Genomic DNA, 17,608 nt, shown 5'->3' with positions numbered 1-17,608 from the left:
TTCGCTCATTTGCATAGTCAATTTCTCTCGTTTGTAACAGGACTGTGTGTGAACTTGACATGATTAAGCACTAAAAAGAGGACTGACAACTGAATGTAGATGTCTTATGTACTGGGCCTAAATAAACGTTTATAAATGACAATATTTGAACACTTCAAATACAATAGGTGTTGTTACCCTGCGCCCATTATCTCACTGAGGTCTGACACCTCATCCTAATACTCTGGTGCGTCAAAGTGCATCCTAATTGCCCGCGGCGCAGCGTAAAGGTGAAACACAGATCTCTTCCACTATAACAAGTTTGGGTGTCCTAAACAGCCCCATCAGAAGGCTCCTCCTGGGTCTAGGCTGTCATCGTGTTAACGGACGCTCTGTCTCTATTTCAGACGATCTTGCCGCGGGTAGTTCCATCCATTGTGGTTTGTTAGGTGTCGTCTTGTCTGTGCCATTTGACGAATCATATCAGGCACATTGACGCACATGACGGAGTCTATTAGGATGAGGTGTGACCTCACCCAAATAGTAGTAAATATCTACCCTACCTTGATCTCACATGACAGGATTGGAGAGAGCTATAGTGAGGGACATCTAGCTTTCACATATCCAATCGTGTTACTTTAGTGATTACCTAGGAAGGGAGGAAGGAAGCATTGATAAAGTTTTCGTACGGAGCCCCAGTTCTCCTAATTGCCCAATTACCTCAAGCTGCGTTCCTTTAGAGGACACGCTACAGAAAGGTAGAGAGGTACATCACAGTTTCTTGCGATGAAAACAAAATTGTGTCTCTGTATTTTATGGAGTGTATGTTCACTTAACATCGCTTATTCTACAACGGGTATTTATGAGTCTCCACCTGTTTCACGTCCAGCTGGCAGGAAAAACATTCTGCAACTGGGCACATCAAAAAGCACCGGTGTCAGCGCCAACCTGTCATCAACAGCTAAAAGAACATCCGCCCTGAAGTTACCTGGAGATCGTGTTCCATTCTCACCCAAACTCATCCATGGACCTCAGCCAGCGCCTGCAAGTCAATTCTACTCTCCACCACCACAAATCCAGGGACGCATGCGTCCCAACAGTCCTGAACCAAAGATCCGACACGATTTCGCGTATCTACCAGACGTGTCAGTTACCTGCTCGACAGCTGACTTAGTTGTACGGGTCAAAAAAGCATTCTATGGTTTTGCTGCAAATGCTGAGGAATTGACATTGGGAAATACCTGCAAAAGCAATGGTGTTCTCAGACCTTATGGTGACTTCCTCTTCACTTATCCTTTGACAGAATGTGATGGAAAACGCGAGGTAAGATTGCAATATATTGTTCGAGACATGTTTGCTACAGAGTAAGTGAAAATACAATTGTTTTTCACCGACAGACTCCACCAGGTTATATCATCTATACATTCGTGCTCCACTATGCGCCCCAACCGAACCGTATCCCACGCATGACGCATCGAGTCAACGTTGAGATTCATTGTCGGTTTCAAAGGTTAGACTCACCTCACAGTCATTTAATCATCTCTCTGTTGGTGATAAGTAAACCCAGAGAAATTCTCTCCTGCGTAGGTATCATCATGTTTACCAGCTCGCGGTGCGCCCCACCTGGAAAACTCCCACTCTGCGCAAAAGGCTCAAGGGGCGCACTGATGACTTCCGAGTCCAGCTGATGGACGGTAAGGATGTAGTGCTCATGGGTGGTTGAGCTTCTTCGTTTCTCTACAATACTGTTTGATGACAGCATATACAGCTTATAAAATGTTGAGGATGTGTGCCATTTGGTGCATGTGTTTCAGATGCATGGACCATGCCAGCTAAGTCCCCCATGTACCAGCTGGGGCAGACTGTTCATTTCCAGGTTTCTGCTTTTCACTTGCTCCCTGGAGGAAAGCTGTTCATCAATTACTGCTATGCCACAACTTCCAATGACACCAACACTGCCCACAAGTACAACATCATTGACAACTTTGGGTATGTAGTAGAAAACCTTATTATCCCTCATGGAGAAATTGGTTTAGCATGAAATCATTAAAACATCTAGACACATTGACTCACAGGACACAATACACACAATCTACAAAAAGAACATTGTCAGTCAGAGTTGTAAAGTGCAGATGTAGGCCTGTGTGTCCCGTGTCACAAGCAGTTTCCCTTAGTTTGCATGATTAGGTTTGGAAGGATACATGTCAACTTACACACATTAGACTGACCGGAATTTAAAAACCCATTTCTTCTTCCACAGATGCATGCTGGAGAGCCAGAGGAACCCTGGAGCATCTCAGTTTGTCTCTCCCAGGACTGACGACACCCTCAGGTTCTCCCTCAACGCCTTCCAGTTCACCTCTGACCCCAACACACAGGTAAGAATAGAATAAACATCTCTGCTCTGGAGAGAATCTTTTCACTGTCTACACCTGATTTATTTAATTTTTTTGCTTATCTGCCTGACGAGTTTATAGTTTGTCATCTTTTTAGGTCTTCATTCACTGTAAGCTGTCTGTGACAACAGAGGACCCCAGTCCATTGCACAAGTCCTGCACCTTCCGAGAGAAAAGGTATGCTAATTGGAACTTGAGGTCTGACTTGGAACTAAAACAAACTACCCTTGAGCTGCTGTTATTTCACAAGTCTCTACCTTCACATAACATTTACTCTCCACACAATAGGTGGCAAGCTCTCACGGGAAAGGACATTATATGTGACTGCTGTGACTCAAAATGTGTCACGTCGAAACCTAGAAGAGCCATGTTGGAGGGTGTGTTGTTTTATCAATATTTGCCTACCTCATTACCCAGATAGTAACCTCTCATTTATGACACAATATAACATTGTAATGAGTATCGACGATGATGATGTCATTAATTAATGACGGTGGTTCTCTGCCCGTTTGATGTGTCCTCTAGGCTTCGCCAGCAGCGGGCCGCTAATGATCTCAGACCAGCGTGCCACACCTCAGGAGAGTTCCCCATCAGTGTCCTCCTTACCTGCCACCGTCAGTGATGAAGATGGTGACATTATCTGGTTTGAGGCCAAAATGGATGAGCTACATACTCCAGAGGATCAGCTGGAGGACTTTGATGTGGAGACCTATCATGATGAAAGACAGAGCTACACTCACTCCATGGAAGAGGAGAGGGCCACAGACAGGGAGGGGGAGGAACATGAGGTGGAAGAGTCAGTGTCTAGGATGGGGAAGGTTTTTGAGGGGACACAGAGGTCCAGTGTGAGGTATTCAGAGTTGATAGGGGAAGAGGGGTCAGTGGAGAAGATTGGGTCAGAGTTCTGGCCGGAAGGTCAGTGGGAGAGGGAGGGGTCAGTGTTGATGGAGGAGGGGGGCTCTAGTGAAGGGGAATGGGTTGGACCAGGGATGGAGGAGGAGTCTGGATCTCAGGGTAGGGAGGTTACACTGGCTATGAAGGGATGGGGATTTGGGGTGGGTGAGGAACTGTCAAGGGAGACTCCTAACAAGGAAGCGGAGGAGGAGGAGACTGTGGAGAGAGGTGAGGAGGAACACAAGTTTCCCATCTTTAAGACTGAAGGGGAGAAGATCCTGAGTGATTATAATGGTCTGGAAGAGACTGGCATGGTGGGAGAGGGGGACACGGTTTGGACTTTCAAATGGCGGTAGCATTGGTGAAAGAGAACATTCAGTGGACAACACACTATCTATTCAATTCCACAGTACACCACTGACCCGTTTGAAATAAACTAAACTAAATGGAAATAGTCAATGCAACTTTCTTTATTCTTTTGAATTAATTTTAAATATGAAATGATAAACAGGATTGCTTTTCTGTAACATTTAACTTAACTTCCTAATATCATGATGACAAAACAGATGCACATGTTCAGTTGCGAGGATTAGGGACTGATGAGGTAAAGCCCTCAATAGATGTTATTGTTCTACCAGCCAACAACAACTCTGTGCCTGTCTGTCTTTACACATGCAGAGTTTAATGAGTACTAAAGTGCAACATTTCATTTCCCACCCACTCCAGTTAACGATGCTAAGTGGGGTTATTTGAAATGTAAATATTATGCCATAACATAACTTGTAGGTAGGCAACTCCTTCTTTTACTCTTATGTGTAAGTGCTTTATACTTCCCAGCTATAAACCAGATGTTTCCCTCTCACCATGACAAGTTCCAGATCACACCCACAACATTCCTTTACCTTTGAAACTGGTTGCTAGTCTACCGGAAGTTTAAGTGCAGTCATCATTGCTCATTATCAGTGAAAACTTGGGCAACATTTTCTAGATAGTTTTAAATACCTGTACTCCCATAAGATCCCCAATTAATACTAAAAGCATTGACTGGGTTTTGTAACTATATTCTCCTCTTTTTTGTTGTTGCTGAAAACCATTCTATTCTTAAACAGTCAACAATATTTTTCTCAAACAGTAATTATGGAGCAATAGTCAAACCAACACATTGACGGCATGGTATCACTGGGTTCACCACTTCCACTCATCCACAAAATGTCAATACTTAAAAATATTCTTTACTGAAATATATTGTCATTGACAGAACAATAAACATGTACAAAAATGACAGTGGAAATTAAACACTAACACAATAGGTTCAGCAGCTTATGAAATTCTCAGAGAGTTAGACACTTTAAAAAAAACTTTCAAACATGAAATGACTTATTGTATCCTGCCTTATTGTAGAACTTATTGTGTTTCATACATGGTACATATGTATTTTGTCAAAAACAAAAGCATGCTATCTTAGAATTCCACTAGGATACTCCACATTTGAGCTGGTTTGTAATTGTTTACGTATTTCAAGAAACTAAGTAGCAGCCCAGCTTACCAAACTTAAAATAATATTGCAGTCTCAGTCTCAGCACAAATATTACAGTATATTTATCGACTTGATAAAACAGTATCAGTATTTATGACTGGTATCATCCTCCATTAATATGCTAAAGGAAGAAGGGCAAGAATGTGGTAGATTTTCATGTCATTACTCCCTGGCATGAGCCATTCTTTTGGGTGCTACATGGAACCAAAAAGGCTTCTTCACAGGGTTCTCCTCCAGGGACAGCCCAATAACTCGCCTTGGTCCAAGGTGGAAGTCTTTTTTCTAGGAGTGTTGTTGTTAGCACATCCAACAATTCAGTCCTGACAACAGATGGCAGGAATTGTTTAATTAAATAAGACTATAATTGTCTAATTAGATGTAGACAAGATAAGTTAGAGGTCAACATCCTTGTCCAACAGTCAGTGTTCTCCCATTTGTATATGAATGGTTTCCATTGTCACTGTGGTTCATTGCCATGCCCGTTCTTTTCCTCCAGAGTAAAATTAGTGTTCCCAGTCCAACCGTCAAAAGGAGGAAGGGCAGGACAATATACCATGTGCTTCTCTGGTGACCCACAGGTAGCACAGCATTGCTGTCTGTTGTAAAGATAAGATCAAGGTTAGTCAGAATGAATCAGTAATGACACATCTTCTATCATATTGTGCTTATTTCTTTCTCTCTGTCCCTTATCTTCCACCATAAACAGTACATTAACAACATACAGCTGTAGGTTTACCTGATTGAAATGTGATCTCTCTCCTGATCTCCTGTCCCAGGTCCTTGTTCTTCAGGAGAAAGGTGAGGGCTGTGTTGACTGTTCCCCGTAGGGTCAGGGTACTGGACACAGTGTAGAGTCCCTGTGTGTCCTGTGAGAGGTGTGTGTCATTGGTGACGTCTGCTCCACTGTCGTCCAGCCACTGTACAGAGGGGACGGGGTACCCTCCATGTGAGATCAGAAGGACCTCTAAACTACCAGGAGATGATGTGAACTTCAGATGTGGTTCAGGGTAGAATGCTGGAGAGAAGATGGAAGCACTTTAATATCATGAAAATAGTACCATACATCTCTCCATCAAGATCACAAGGGCATCCAATAAGTATGACAATGAATAAAGATTATTTCTATGATGGCCATTAGCCAACACTCACATTCCACATAGAAGATAAGGACGTTAGGGCAACATTACCTGCTAATTTCAGAGGGAAGGTCTTCTTCTCACTGCCCAGCAGTGTACTCACAGAGCAGGTATAGTGTCCCACATCCCCCAGGGTGGTATTCTCCAGCCTGAGAGAAGCGTTCCCCCTCTCCATCTCGGAGTGGTACAGGCTGGTTCTGTTAACATAGTGACTGCTCTGGCGGTCCAGTTGGTCCTGGCCATGGTAGAAGCTGTGGACCACCTCCAGACCTCTCTGCCATGTGATAACAGTACTGTCCAGGTCCCAGGCCTCACCCACAGGGAAGCTACAGTCCAGGACTATGGGTTTCCCATGGATGGCAAGCTGGGGCACACTGGGAACAGTGATCTCAAAGTCAACTACAGAGACAAGGAAACAGGTAGATCTTTATAATCACATCTTACTGACAAACAGAATATTACTGACTATTCCACTGAAACATTTGATAAAAGAAATTACTCCCAAACCTGTATATAGTCACACATAACAAAAGTCAATAATCCACCCAAGTTTTATGGTTATCCCAGTTTGAATGAAATTAAGACACATTGATCCTCAACAATCTACTGAAAATGGATCGAATAGTTAACCAGTCTAGAGTCTTTAAATAATTGCCAACTTATGAATATGTTGACGAATCATAGATGAGCTTAATGGTTACAGCTTAATGGTTTCAATACATAGGTAACTAACACTTTTCAGTTGATTATAGAAGATGATTATAAATTTGTCAGACTTACTTGCATCGGATGCCTTGAAGACCAGAAGAGCAAAATAGAATCCTTGATGGAACCAGGATTTCCTGTTCATATCAGTGTTCTTCAGTTCAATGGATTGAACCAGTATTTGTACGAACTCAGCAAATCCTCAAATGTATCAGCAGTAAACTCTTAGCTCTGGTGCTTGTGCTTAAATACAATCTACCTGACTTGACCTACTTTTGACTCCACCCAACAAGAATGTATGACGTTGACACGTTTTCCATTACAATCGTAATGACGTTGTCTTTCATGTATTTTTAGTTCTTTGTAAATCATTCAAAAGATTTTTTAAATGGTTTGTAAATCAAGATTCACCTTCATTCTCAGTTTTTATCTAACAGAGATTTATCATTTATTTACCCATTTCTCAAGGATTCTCTTTGTGCATATTCATGTATAGACATGCTTCTTTTAAACCCAAACAACCAATGAGCTTTGAGCTCATGTGAACCAGGAGTGTTGTTGGCAGCAACACTGTATCCAAGGAAATTATTTATGATACCGTTTACGGGTTTCGAGGAGAGTAGTTCCTGTAAACTCAAAAATCCATGGAGACCAACATATAAATATCCCTTCGTACATGTGTGAATCCAGATTTGTATAAGAACAATTTTGACAAATGACTACAAATGACTAACATACATTTGTTCAACTGAATATCAATTTTCTGATTCAGTTATAATTGTATGATTCATACAAATACCCTACTGAGTGTTAGGAAGAGTGACACAAAACATGAATCAGAGTGACAGCGTGATCAGAGTGACATGAATCAGAGTTCTCTAAGAAACAAGTAAAAAAGAATGAAGTGAGAATAATTCATTGTATGAATTTATTTTGGTTATTTGAAACACATGAAACAATACAAAGTCATTCATTAGATTGTGATCATGTGAATCACTTTGAATATCGAAAGCAAATATTTCATACAGTTGGAGAATATCACCATTTTAGGATAAGTAAGCAACACAAATCGAATGTTTAACAGAGCTCTCAGGATTAAGCTAACACAGGGAAATGCAAAAACAGATGTGCCCGAATAGCGTTGACTCTTCAATTCAATATCATTTGTGCAGCAGATTCAATGTACGATATTTATTAACACAGTGGGAATCATTCTAGTGCCTACCGTTAAAAATAGACGTAGGTTTGATTCTAAATGTGGGGGAGCCAATAACGCTGGAATGATGACATCATTTGGTTACTTGGTAATTTAAATTAAAATTTGCGGGTGAGGAGGTAAGGAGAGATAACATCATCAGAGATTCTCACACAGTACAAAAAAGACATGAAATACGAACTTTTAAAGAAATACAGAAGAATGTAATAGTTCCCATTGTTCGACACAAATTCGGCAGTAATTGTAACAACCCTTAGATGACACTAGAGGGCAGCCTATAGATGTATCTAAATTAGCAAACACTGACTGTCCATCATTGATCAGACAAAAGTTTGAATAATACGTTCCTCTGGCAAAATAAGAGTATGAGAGAAATTAAAGACCAACACCATTAATATCATATGAACTCAAAGGACCTTTTTTTAACTAAGAGCTCTTTTGTGAGACTGGAGTATGTACATTTACATTTTTGACATTTAGCAGACACTTTTATCCAATGCGACTTACTTTAGACAAATGTACTTGCTGTAAGTGAATCATCTATACATCAGTCATCATAAGAAAATAAATCTATGCTAGAACCAGGGGCCATTGGTAGTCACAATGCTAGAAGCTTTTTTTAACAGTAGAGGAACTGTACAGGGGGGTAGTGGGGGGTGAAGAGGTCTTTAGGAGGGACAGTCAAGATGTAGCCTGAAGAGATGGGTCCTCAGTCTACGGTTGAAGATAGGTAGTGACTGTCCAGTCCTGACAGCAGTGAGAAGCTCGTTCCACCACCGGTGCGCCAAGACAGTGGAAAGCTGTGACCGAATAGCACAACCGCTGCATCCTCGTAGAGGTGGTGGTGCCAGACGGCCAGCCAAGGTGGAAGAACAGAGTGATTGGGCAGGGGTTTGGGATCTGACCATTGCTTGCAAGTAGGAAGGGGCTGTTCCCTTTGCTGCCCGGTAGGCGAGCACCAGGGTCTTGAATCTGATGTGTGCTGCTCTTGGGAGCCAGTGAAGGGTGCGGAGGAGGGGAATGACGTGGGAGAATTTGGGGAGATTGAACACCAGACGGGTGGCAGCGTTCTTGATGAGCTGCAGAGGCCTGATGGTGGAGGCAGGGAGACCGGTCAAGAGTGCGTTGCAGTAGTCAATGCGAGAGATCACAAGTGTTTGGACGAAAAGTTGTGCTGCTTCTCTGGTGAGGAATGGACTTATCCTTCTGATGTTGTAGAGGCAGAATCTACAGGAGCGTGCTGTCGCTGTGATGTTCACCACACAGCATAAGTGGTTGTCAAGGATCACCCCAAGGTCCTTGGCTGTATGGGAGGAGGTCACAGTAGATCGTATCGGCCAGGTAGGATGCAAACCAGGAGAGTGCAGAGCCAGAGATGCCCAATTCTGAGAGGGTGGAGAGAAGGATCATACACATACACATGTGGTTTACTGTGTCGAATGCAGCGGACAGGTCCAGAAGAATGAGAACAGAGGAGAGGGAGGAAGCTCGAGCAGAGTGGAGGGCCCCGTGACAGCAAGGAGACAACACTGTTCTTGGTAAACACATTCAGTCATTGTGGATAAATTATTTGTATTTAATGGTTGTGAAGAAGCAAAACAATTTAAATTGTCTATATATTATCTATATCTATATATATTATATGTTGAAATCAAGGATTGAAATATGTTTCAAGTTTATTAATGTTAAAAGTGCATTTCACCAGGGTCATTACACATTTTACAGTTAAAAACATACACATAAGATAAAAGCATATACATAAGATAAGGTAAGTAAGACAAAATAATAACAAAGGTAAAAAAAAATAATATAAAAAATGGTGTGAGGAATGTTTTTTTGGCAGACTTTGGGCCCGTTAATACCAATCAATCATCTCTTGAATGCCACAGCCAATTTTAGTATTGTTGCTGACCATGTGCATCCCTTCATGGCCACAATTTATCCATCTTCTAATGGCTACTTCCAGCATGATAATGCACCATGTCACAAAGCAAAAGTTGTCTCAAACTGGTTTCATGAACATGACAATGAGTTCAGTGTTCTTCAGTGACCTTCCCTGTCACCGCATCTGAATCCAATAGAACACCTTTGGGATGTGGTACAATGGGATATTCACAGCTTGAAAGTGCACCTGAAAAATCTGCAGGAATTGCGTGATGCAATCATGTCATCATGGACCAGAATCTCAAAGGAATGTTTCCAACATCTTGTGGAATCAATGCCACAAAGAATTGAGGCTGTTTTTAGAACAAAGGCCCTACCCAGTATTAGTATAGTTCCTAATAAAGTGTTCGCTGAGTGTATATCTAACCTTTCAATTACCTTGCATCATCCTTTCTTCCTTTCACCAGTCACTACTGCTTCACTCAGTATAACCCATAACCCTAAAAAGGGGTAAAAGGCTAACTTAGGAGTCTTAGTTTTATCAAATTAAAGCTGAGAATCTCTACTTTAACCTCATAGTAATTGTTTGATTTCAAATCTAAACTGTTGTAGTATAGAGCTAAAAGAAGACAAAATGCTTTCCAATACGTGTGGAGGGCACTGTAGTACTAATACTGACCCCAGTGCCAAGGGAAAGTCACCAGGTGTCTGCATGTTTGCCTGTACAATAGTTGGAATCATCCATGCATATCGCCCCAACCCGCCATTGAACTATGACCTTCAGGGTGTCATACCAATACAACAGGAATGCTTTTGCTTTTTATGATACCGGTTTGTGATAACATGATAGCATATCTGAGGAATTCTTGCTTAGGCGTAGGCTGAACAACTAGTTTCACCAGTCACTACTACTTCACTCAATATAACCCATGCAGATTAACCTCTTAACCCTTTCTATACCTCCCCTCTCATCTATGCATCCTCTCTTTCATCTATCCATTCAGTCAACTAATCAAACTAACCAATCTCATTTTCTTTCAACAACCCAGAGAATCAACTCTGATAAAAGCTTTCTGATACATATTAAACTTTTTAAACTACAAAGCTTTTTGTAAATCCAAAAACTCTCATCCAGTTAACCAACCAACTCTATACCCTCTCAACTGAAGTACCCCTGGCTCATCCTATCTATCTATCCATCCATCCAACAAACCAATTTTTAGTATTAGATTTAGAGTTATTAGTGGGCTTGCTTGTGGGGGGAGAGAGAGAGAGAGAGAGAGAGAGACAGGGAGAGGGGGAAGAGAAATTGCTATTCGCTTTGGCCTGAATGAAACAACAATTATTAACGATGGACGTAGCAACATTTGCAATGACATCACATTTGATTCAAACTCACCTGATATGCATTCTAGAAGTGTTGAGGAGTAGAGTGGTACGAGAGATGTATTGAAATCTTTGAAAAATAGCTCTGTACAGTCCATTATACACTCACCGGCCACTTTATTAGGGACACCTTGCTAGTACCGGGTTGGACCCCCTTTTGCCTTCAGAACTGCCTTAATTCTTTATAGCATAGATTCAACAAGGTGCTGGGAACATTCCTTAGAGATTTTGGTCCATATTGACATGATAGCATCACACAGTTGCTGCAGATTTGTCGGCTGCACATCCATGATGCGAATCTCCCGTTCCACCACATCCCAAAGGTGCTCTATTGGATTGAGATCTGGTGACTGTGGAGGCCATTGGAGTACAGTGAACTCATTGTCATGTTCAAGAAACCAGTTTGAGATGATGTGAGCTTGGTGACATGGCGCGTTATCCTGCTGGAAGTAGACATCAGAAAATAGGTACACTGTGGTCATAAAGGGATGGTCAGCAACAATACTCAGGGAGGCTGCGGCATTTAAATGATGCTCAATTGGTACTAAGGGGCCCAAAGTGTGCCAAGAAAATATCCCCCACACCATTACACCACCAACACCACCAACCTTTGAGTTACTGTTGCCTTTCTATCATCTCGAACCAGTCTGGCCATTGTCCTCTGACCTCTGGCATCAACAAGGCATTTTCGCCCAGAGAGCTGCCGCTCACTGGACATTTTCTCTTTTTCGGACCATTCTCTGTAAACCCTAGAGATGGTTGTGCGTGAAAATCAGCAGTTTCTGAAATGCTCAGACCAGCCCGTCTGGCACCAACAACCATGCCACGTTCAAAGTCACTTAAATCACCTTTCTTCCCCATTCTGATGCTCGGTTTGAACTTCAGCAGGTCGTCTTGACCATGTCTACATGCCTAAATGGATTGAGTTGCTGCCATGTGATTGGCTGATTAGATATTTGCATTAACAAGCAGTTGAACAGGTGTACCTAATAAAGTGGCTGGTGAGTGTATGTGTCCTACACAGTCTAGATTGGTATTTGGTTGATGTCTTTGATTAAACAGTAAAAAATACAGTCTGTCTATGAAGCTTTCGTCTAAACTGTTAAAGGAAAATATTAGTGATATGAACTACAGTTGTCTTTATTCTCTAAGACAGAATCCTGCTTATGTCTGTTTCATGTTGCCACATGCCTCAGATCCCATATGAAAGTATGTACTGTATGGTTAAAAAGTTATTTTAACACGATTGTCTGTTTCTTTTCACTTGTACAGGAAATCAGCATCTTCAAGAGGTTTGTTCAAAGGGCCACAGTTTAAAATAACAAATGGTTCACCTGTTTGACTGTTCTCTGCTGCTCTGGCTGGGCTGGCTACACACACACACAGCTGACATTGGACTTCTAACACACACACAGTTAGTCCCAAGGATCCCACTTAGCATGTAGCATCTGAAACCTCATTGAAATTAAATACTTGTTTTACATAGAGTAAGTATACACAAATGCTGTAGGCTGCTAAAATTCAGAAAATGCGTTTTATATTCAAGTACCAGTGAAATCCCTCACAAGGATTATAGTGTGCCCATAAACTTTCTTGGCATGTACACAATCCACCCAACACAATATCTCACACACACACACACACACACACACACACACACACACCTGGCACTCCCCCCTTCAGCACTTTAGTACCTACCTGTGCCCGATGGACGGGACTTCTTCTAAATTCTGCTGCACAACAAAGTCTCTTTGAGGACATTAACGTTTTGTGAATCTAAATCACACTGACTACAAAAATATATCCATAGAGCACTGTTAACACAACACATGCCTACGCTGTTAACACACGACTATGCTGTGAACACACGCCTACGCTGTTAACACACACCTACACTGTGAACACGCCTACACTGCCCTCTAGTGTTGAAGAAACGCAATGACACAATAAAACATAGCCTAGGCCAACTACTCTTCCATTTGGTTTTGTGTGAATTCAGTATGGTCACAGTATCGACATAATACAGTGTGTTTGTGTAACACATAATAGATTGGTGATTTAAAAGTATATTAGTATAAAAGTATAAAAATAATAAAGTTAAAATATGTTTCACTTCAAAAAACAGTGAAATATGAACATCAGGTTCTAGCTGTTCTAAATGATTTCCAGTTCGATATCCGGACCAGGGTTAGGGTTGGGGTTCAGGTTAGGATCGCTCCTCTTCTTGACTGTCCTGTCCTTCACAATCTTCCAAGTGAGCTTGTCGTAGAACCACTCCAGGTCCTGTGAGTCCTCCGGCCACTGCAGGTACTCCTTCTTTTGTATGAAGCTTCTGATTGGCTTGTACTTCATCAGCCTATAGGGAGGCATCTTCCCTACCACTACCAGGATCAGAAGGTCTTTCAGCTCCTCCAGCATCCTGCTCTGGGCCAGAGAAAAGGCTTCTAGGCACCAACCTGGAGGTAGTAATAATATTATATAATAACTAATATGGTTATCATCATTGTCATAAGATAAGGTACTTTATTGATTTTTTGCATCCCCTCACTACAAAGTCATAGACTGCTGTTGAGGGGGAGAAAGGGGGGAGAACAGAGCTCAGAGCTCTGGGCACAGGGTCAGCTACCATCATCATCATTATTATGATTATTGTTATTATTACATAATTTATACTTTGTTATGTTATTTATTATGATGTATTATATTACCAACCGTCCTTCAGGAACTCTTTAGACACGACACACACCGTCTTCCTGCTCCCCCAGACAGCGTCTCTGATGTTGGCCAGGTGATCCTCGCCAGGCAGGAAGTCTCTGGCCTCAAAGCAGCAGTGGAGGACATTGCGCTCAGCCAGCTGAGAGTCCAGCCTCTTCAGCAACGCGGCTTCCACCCACCTGTAGTCATTGTTGCTGAAGCACAAGTAGGCATCATACTTCACATCGCCACCAGGGGGGGGCTCTCTCTTAGGGCCCTCCAGGACTCTGACCATCACTTTTCTGTAGGCGGTGAAGAGGTATCCACGGAGACGGATGAAAACAATGGTGCTGATGGTGACGAGGATGAGGAGGGTGGAGCAGGTGATGAAGATGGAGAGACGCACCTCCAGCATGAGCCCCTCATCATCCTCCTCACACAACGCTGTGCTGTAATTGGACAGGCGGACGCCGTGGAGCTCTGAGGGGAACTCACACCGGAACTCTTCAACGTTGCTTGAGAATGCCACGTTAGTGCCGTTCAGCCACATCAGGAAGGGCAGCAGGTCGCAGTCGCAGTGGAACAGGTTCTTACTCAGGCCGACAGTTCTGAGGAACCTGAACGTTCTGGGGTCAGGGGTTGCCAGGAAGTTGTAGGAGAGATCCACTGTGGTGAGACTCACTGGAAAGATGTTTGGTTGGAGGTACGTCAGAGAGTTGAAGGAGAGGTCCATCTCCACCAGAGAGGTGAGGCCATTGAAGATACCCTCCGGGAGAGACTGAAGGGAGTTGGAGTGTAAACTCAGACTAATGAGCTGGCTGAGATTGTCAAACACGTCCAAACATATTCCCTGAGCCCATATCAGCTGCAAGTAGCTGCCACTGAGATCCAGCAGTTTCAAACTGTTCTGAGGCAGGATGGAAATGTTACGGTTCAGGGTGCACTTTGTTATGAGATTTTCACCAAACCAGACGTATTCAACTTTATGGAATTTCGTTAGGATGGTGTATAAGTCCATAAAATTACTTAGCCTGTTGGTTTGAACCTTGATTATAATACTGTTGCTAGCAAAGCCTGTAAGGCCAGAAAGTGATGTTAACTTATTATCATCCAAATGAATTACTTGCAGGTTTGGTAGTGGTGCAAGTGTACCTAGTTTGCGAATAGAGTTCCCTGTAAGATCAAGGGCTAACAGACTGGAAAGTCCAGTGAATGCTTGATATCCCAAAACACCAATATGGTTGTAGGACAAATCTAGCACTAAAATATTAGGTAGATTGAGAAATGCATCCCTCCGAATCTCTCCTATGAGATTGTATGACAGGTTTAACTTTTGTACATTTTCTAAACCAAGAAATGCCTTTTGATCAATCTTATTAATAGAGTTATAGGCCAATGTAATTTCTTTTGCCTCTCTCAGCAGACTGAATACAGCATTTTGTAAAGCAAATATAAAGCATTTAGACACATCTAAAGTCTTGACAGCACTATTCTTCAGGCCCTGAAATGTCTGCTTGTCGGGATCTTTGCTGTTGCTGAATGAAAACGATATTGCCCATGGCGTTGGATGCCAGAATAAGATGGTCAATTTTGGTCCCTTCAATTGCTTTGAAAAACAGTCTGGCCTTGTCCACAGTGAATCCATTGGAGGTCAAGTCCAGAGTCCCCATGGACATGTTCCTGAAGGGGTTTCCACATCTTTCCCAATCAAAACCATACTGAGTCATGCGGCTGAGGTCGGTGGAATCCATCTTGAGCAGCTCAAAATGTTTGCCCTGAAAACCAACCAAATCTGCCTCACATACGCTATCCATCTGGTTTAAAGAAATGTTTAACTCCCGGAACCCTGTCATGTTCTGAAAGAACAATGCAGGTCGGATTCTTTTAACCGTGTTACCGTATAGATCAAGCGTCTCCAAGGACAACAGGGGCCGAAGATAGTCGCCCTCCAGTACAGACTCTCTCAGATCACATGTAAACAGAGAGAGTTTCCTCAGGTTGGACAATCCCACAAATGCATCAGGCTCAATCTGTAAACCTTTGTTATTACCCAAGTAAAGCACAGTCAAGTTTCCCAGCCTGCGAAAGGTGTTATCCCTTATGACAAGCCCAGAGACGTACTGCCACCCCAGATCCAGCTCCTGCAGCCCCTCCAGGGCCAGGAAAGAGTCCTCATTGAGCTCACGGATGTAGTTGAAACTTATATAGATATGGGTAATGTACTGGGGCAGCACTGGGACCTGGGAGAGAGACCTATGGCTGCAGTCTGCTATGCGGCCGTCGTATATCAGGCATCTTGGAGTGCACAGCGACACCTGTAGGTAGACTGCTCCAAGGACAGACAGGTTGAGAAGGTTCCTCATAATTCCCCTGATGAAAAGAAAGAACAGAATTACAGCAAATTGTTTAACGGTAATAGGATGAAAATGGTGACTTAGATTCCATTTCTCTAAGGGATAATGAACATTGCCTTGACTTGACATTCCGCCGTAGATTGAAGACCCATTTCTTCAGGCTACATCTTAACGGTCCCTCCTAAAGACCTCTTCAACCCCACTACCCCCCTGTACAAGTTTCTCTCCTGTTAATTAAAAATAAATAAAATCCTTCTTCTAGCATTGTGAATGCCTATGGCCCCTGGTCTGAGCATTGATTACTTTATCTTATGATGACTGATGGATAGATGATTCACTTACTTAAACAAATGTATTTGTTGTAAGTCGCTTTGGATAAAGGCGTCTGCTAAATGCCATAAATGTAAATGTAAACATTAAAGGCTTACCCATTGGATAGAGACTTTTGTCTTGGGAATTTCCCAGCCCCTCATGAGATATCATTGAAAAGTGAACATGTGTTTGCCCTGTAAGATCCATAGTCCACTGGCTCTATGAAACCTTTATTTGTGTGTGCTGAAAACAGCCTTATTCCAGTCAGGTATGACACAGCTTAGGGGCTGTTTGTATTGTGAATCCATCCAACCCCCCTCAGGTCTACAATGTGTGAGCTATACAGAGCCACACTATTAATTCATATATGTATTTGTAGAAGCCTATTTAGGCCTACAGAATCATAAGTGTCAGTTAGACCTGCATTTGGCCAATGCAACAGGTGCCCAATTGATATGATTCTTATAGACTAGAATAGCGATTAAGTATTTCACAGCATGTTAAGAACTGTTAAGGTCCTATTCTAAAAAAAAAAAAAAAAAAAAAAAACTGTTATCTCTGTTTAGAATGCACAAAGGTGTGGGAAATGTTATCAATTACATTGGCCACAACAGCCTCCCAAGACATAATTAATATACAAAAGAAAATGACAGTCCCAAAAAAACAGCCGTTTTCTCAGCAACTAGGCTGAAACAGTTGTATCCGTGCTGTGTCCTCTTCAACACAGACAGTTAACGCAGGAAACAAGCTTGAACCGCTATAATAGTGAAGTAAACATGTGAGGTTGAGGCTTACCTAAGGTGGGATCTGTAACCAGAATACGCTTCAGCGTTGGTGAGTCTGTGGAATGTGGAGAGGTCCAATAACAGCTTGGTTAAACTCCTTCCCCAACAGACCAACACACTTATTTCAAAAATGCTTGAGGGTGAATAAGTCAAGAGAATATGTATTTATTTCTAATCGACTCTGAGCTCAGTTTTTATCTCTCCGTTCAGTAGTTGTTCTTTTCTGTCAAAAGAACAGTCAATGTTTCTTCTGTGTCAACATCCGGCTTGCAAGATTATGTAACAATTTCCCAAAGTAACTGTTTCTCTTTTTTCAGAGCACACTGACAT

The 17,608-nt window shown here is 42.3% G+C and overlaps 3 protein-coding genes across 3 annotated transcripts; 1 reads left to right on the top strand and 2 right to left on the bottom strand.

Annotated features, from left to right (window-relative positions):
* Positions 1 to 1,054: 1,054 nt before the first annotated feature.
* LOC310814231 (zona pellucida sperm-binding protein 3-like) lies at positions 1,055 to 3,625 on the top strand (the record flags this gene model as incomplete). Its single annotated transcript, XM_083683530.1, has 8 exons — positions 1,055 to 1,302; positions 1,377 to 1,489; positions 1,567 to 1,673; positions 1,794 to 1,968; positions 2,240 to 2,357; positions 2,473 to 2,552; positions 2,664 to 2,752; positions 2,901 to 3,625. Exons 1-8 carry the CDS (start codon positions 1,066 to 1,068, stop codon positions 3,623 to 3,625), a joined length of 1,644 nt encoding a protein of 547 aa, XP_083539656.1. The 5' UTR covers positions 1,055 to 1,065.
* A 194-nt stretch (positions 3,626 to 3,819) lies between these two features.
* On the bottom strand, positions 3,820 to 6,875 carry LOC310813828 (programmed cell death 1 ligand 1-like). Its single transcript, XM_083682962.1, has 4 exons — positions 6,723 to 6,875; positions 5,994 to 6,341; positions 5,543 to 5,821; positions 3,820 to 5,402 (listed from the first exon to the last, which is right to left on the bottom strand). Exons 1-4 carry the CDS (start codon positions 6,790 to 6,792, stop codon positions 5,206 to 5,208), a joined length of 894 nt encoding a protein of 297 aa, XP_083539088.1. The 5' UTR covers positions 6,793 to 6,875; the 3' UTR covers positions 3,820 to 5,205.
* A 2,685-nt stretch (positions 6,876 to 9,560) lies between these two features.
* On the bottom strand, positions 9,561 to 17,395 carry LOC310813931 (toll-like receptor 5). Its single transcript, XM_083683120.1, is given in 4 exon segments — positions 9,561 to 13,589; positions 13,846 to 15,376; positions 15,378 to 16,197; positions 17,289 to 17,395. Coding segments are annotated over 3 exon segments (2,646 nt in total). The 5' UTR covers positions 16,191 to 16,197; positions 17,289 to 17,395; the 3' UTR covers positions 9,561 to 13,287.
* Between the last annotated feature and the right edge of the window lie 213 nt (positions 17,396 to 17,608).

The sequence above is a fragment of the Argentina silus genome (genome assembly GCF_951799395.1).
Source record: "Argentina silus genome assembly, chromosome: 13".
Taxonomy (NCBI): Eukaryota; Metazoa; Chordata; class Actinopteri; order Argentiniformes; family Argentinidae; genus Argentina; species Argentina silus.
The sequence above is the reverse complement of the archived record's forward strand: the minus strand, read 5'-3'. Positions and strand labels throughout refer to the sequence as shown.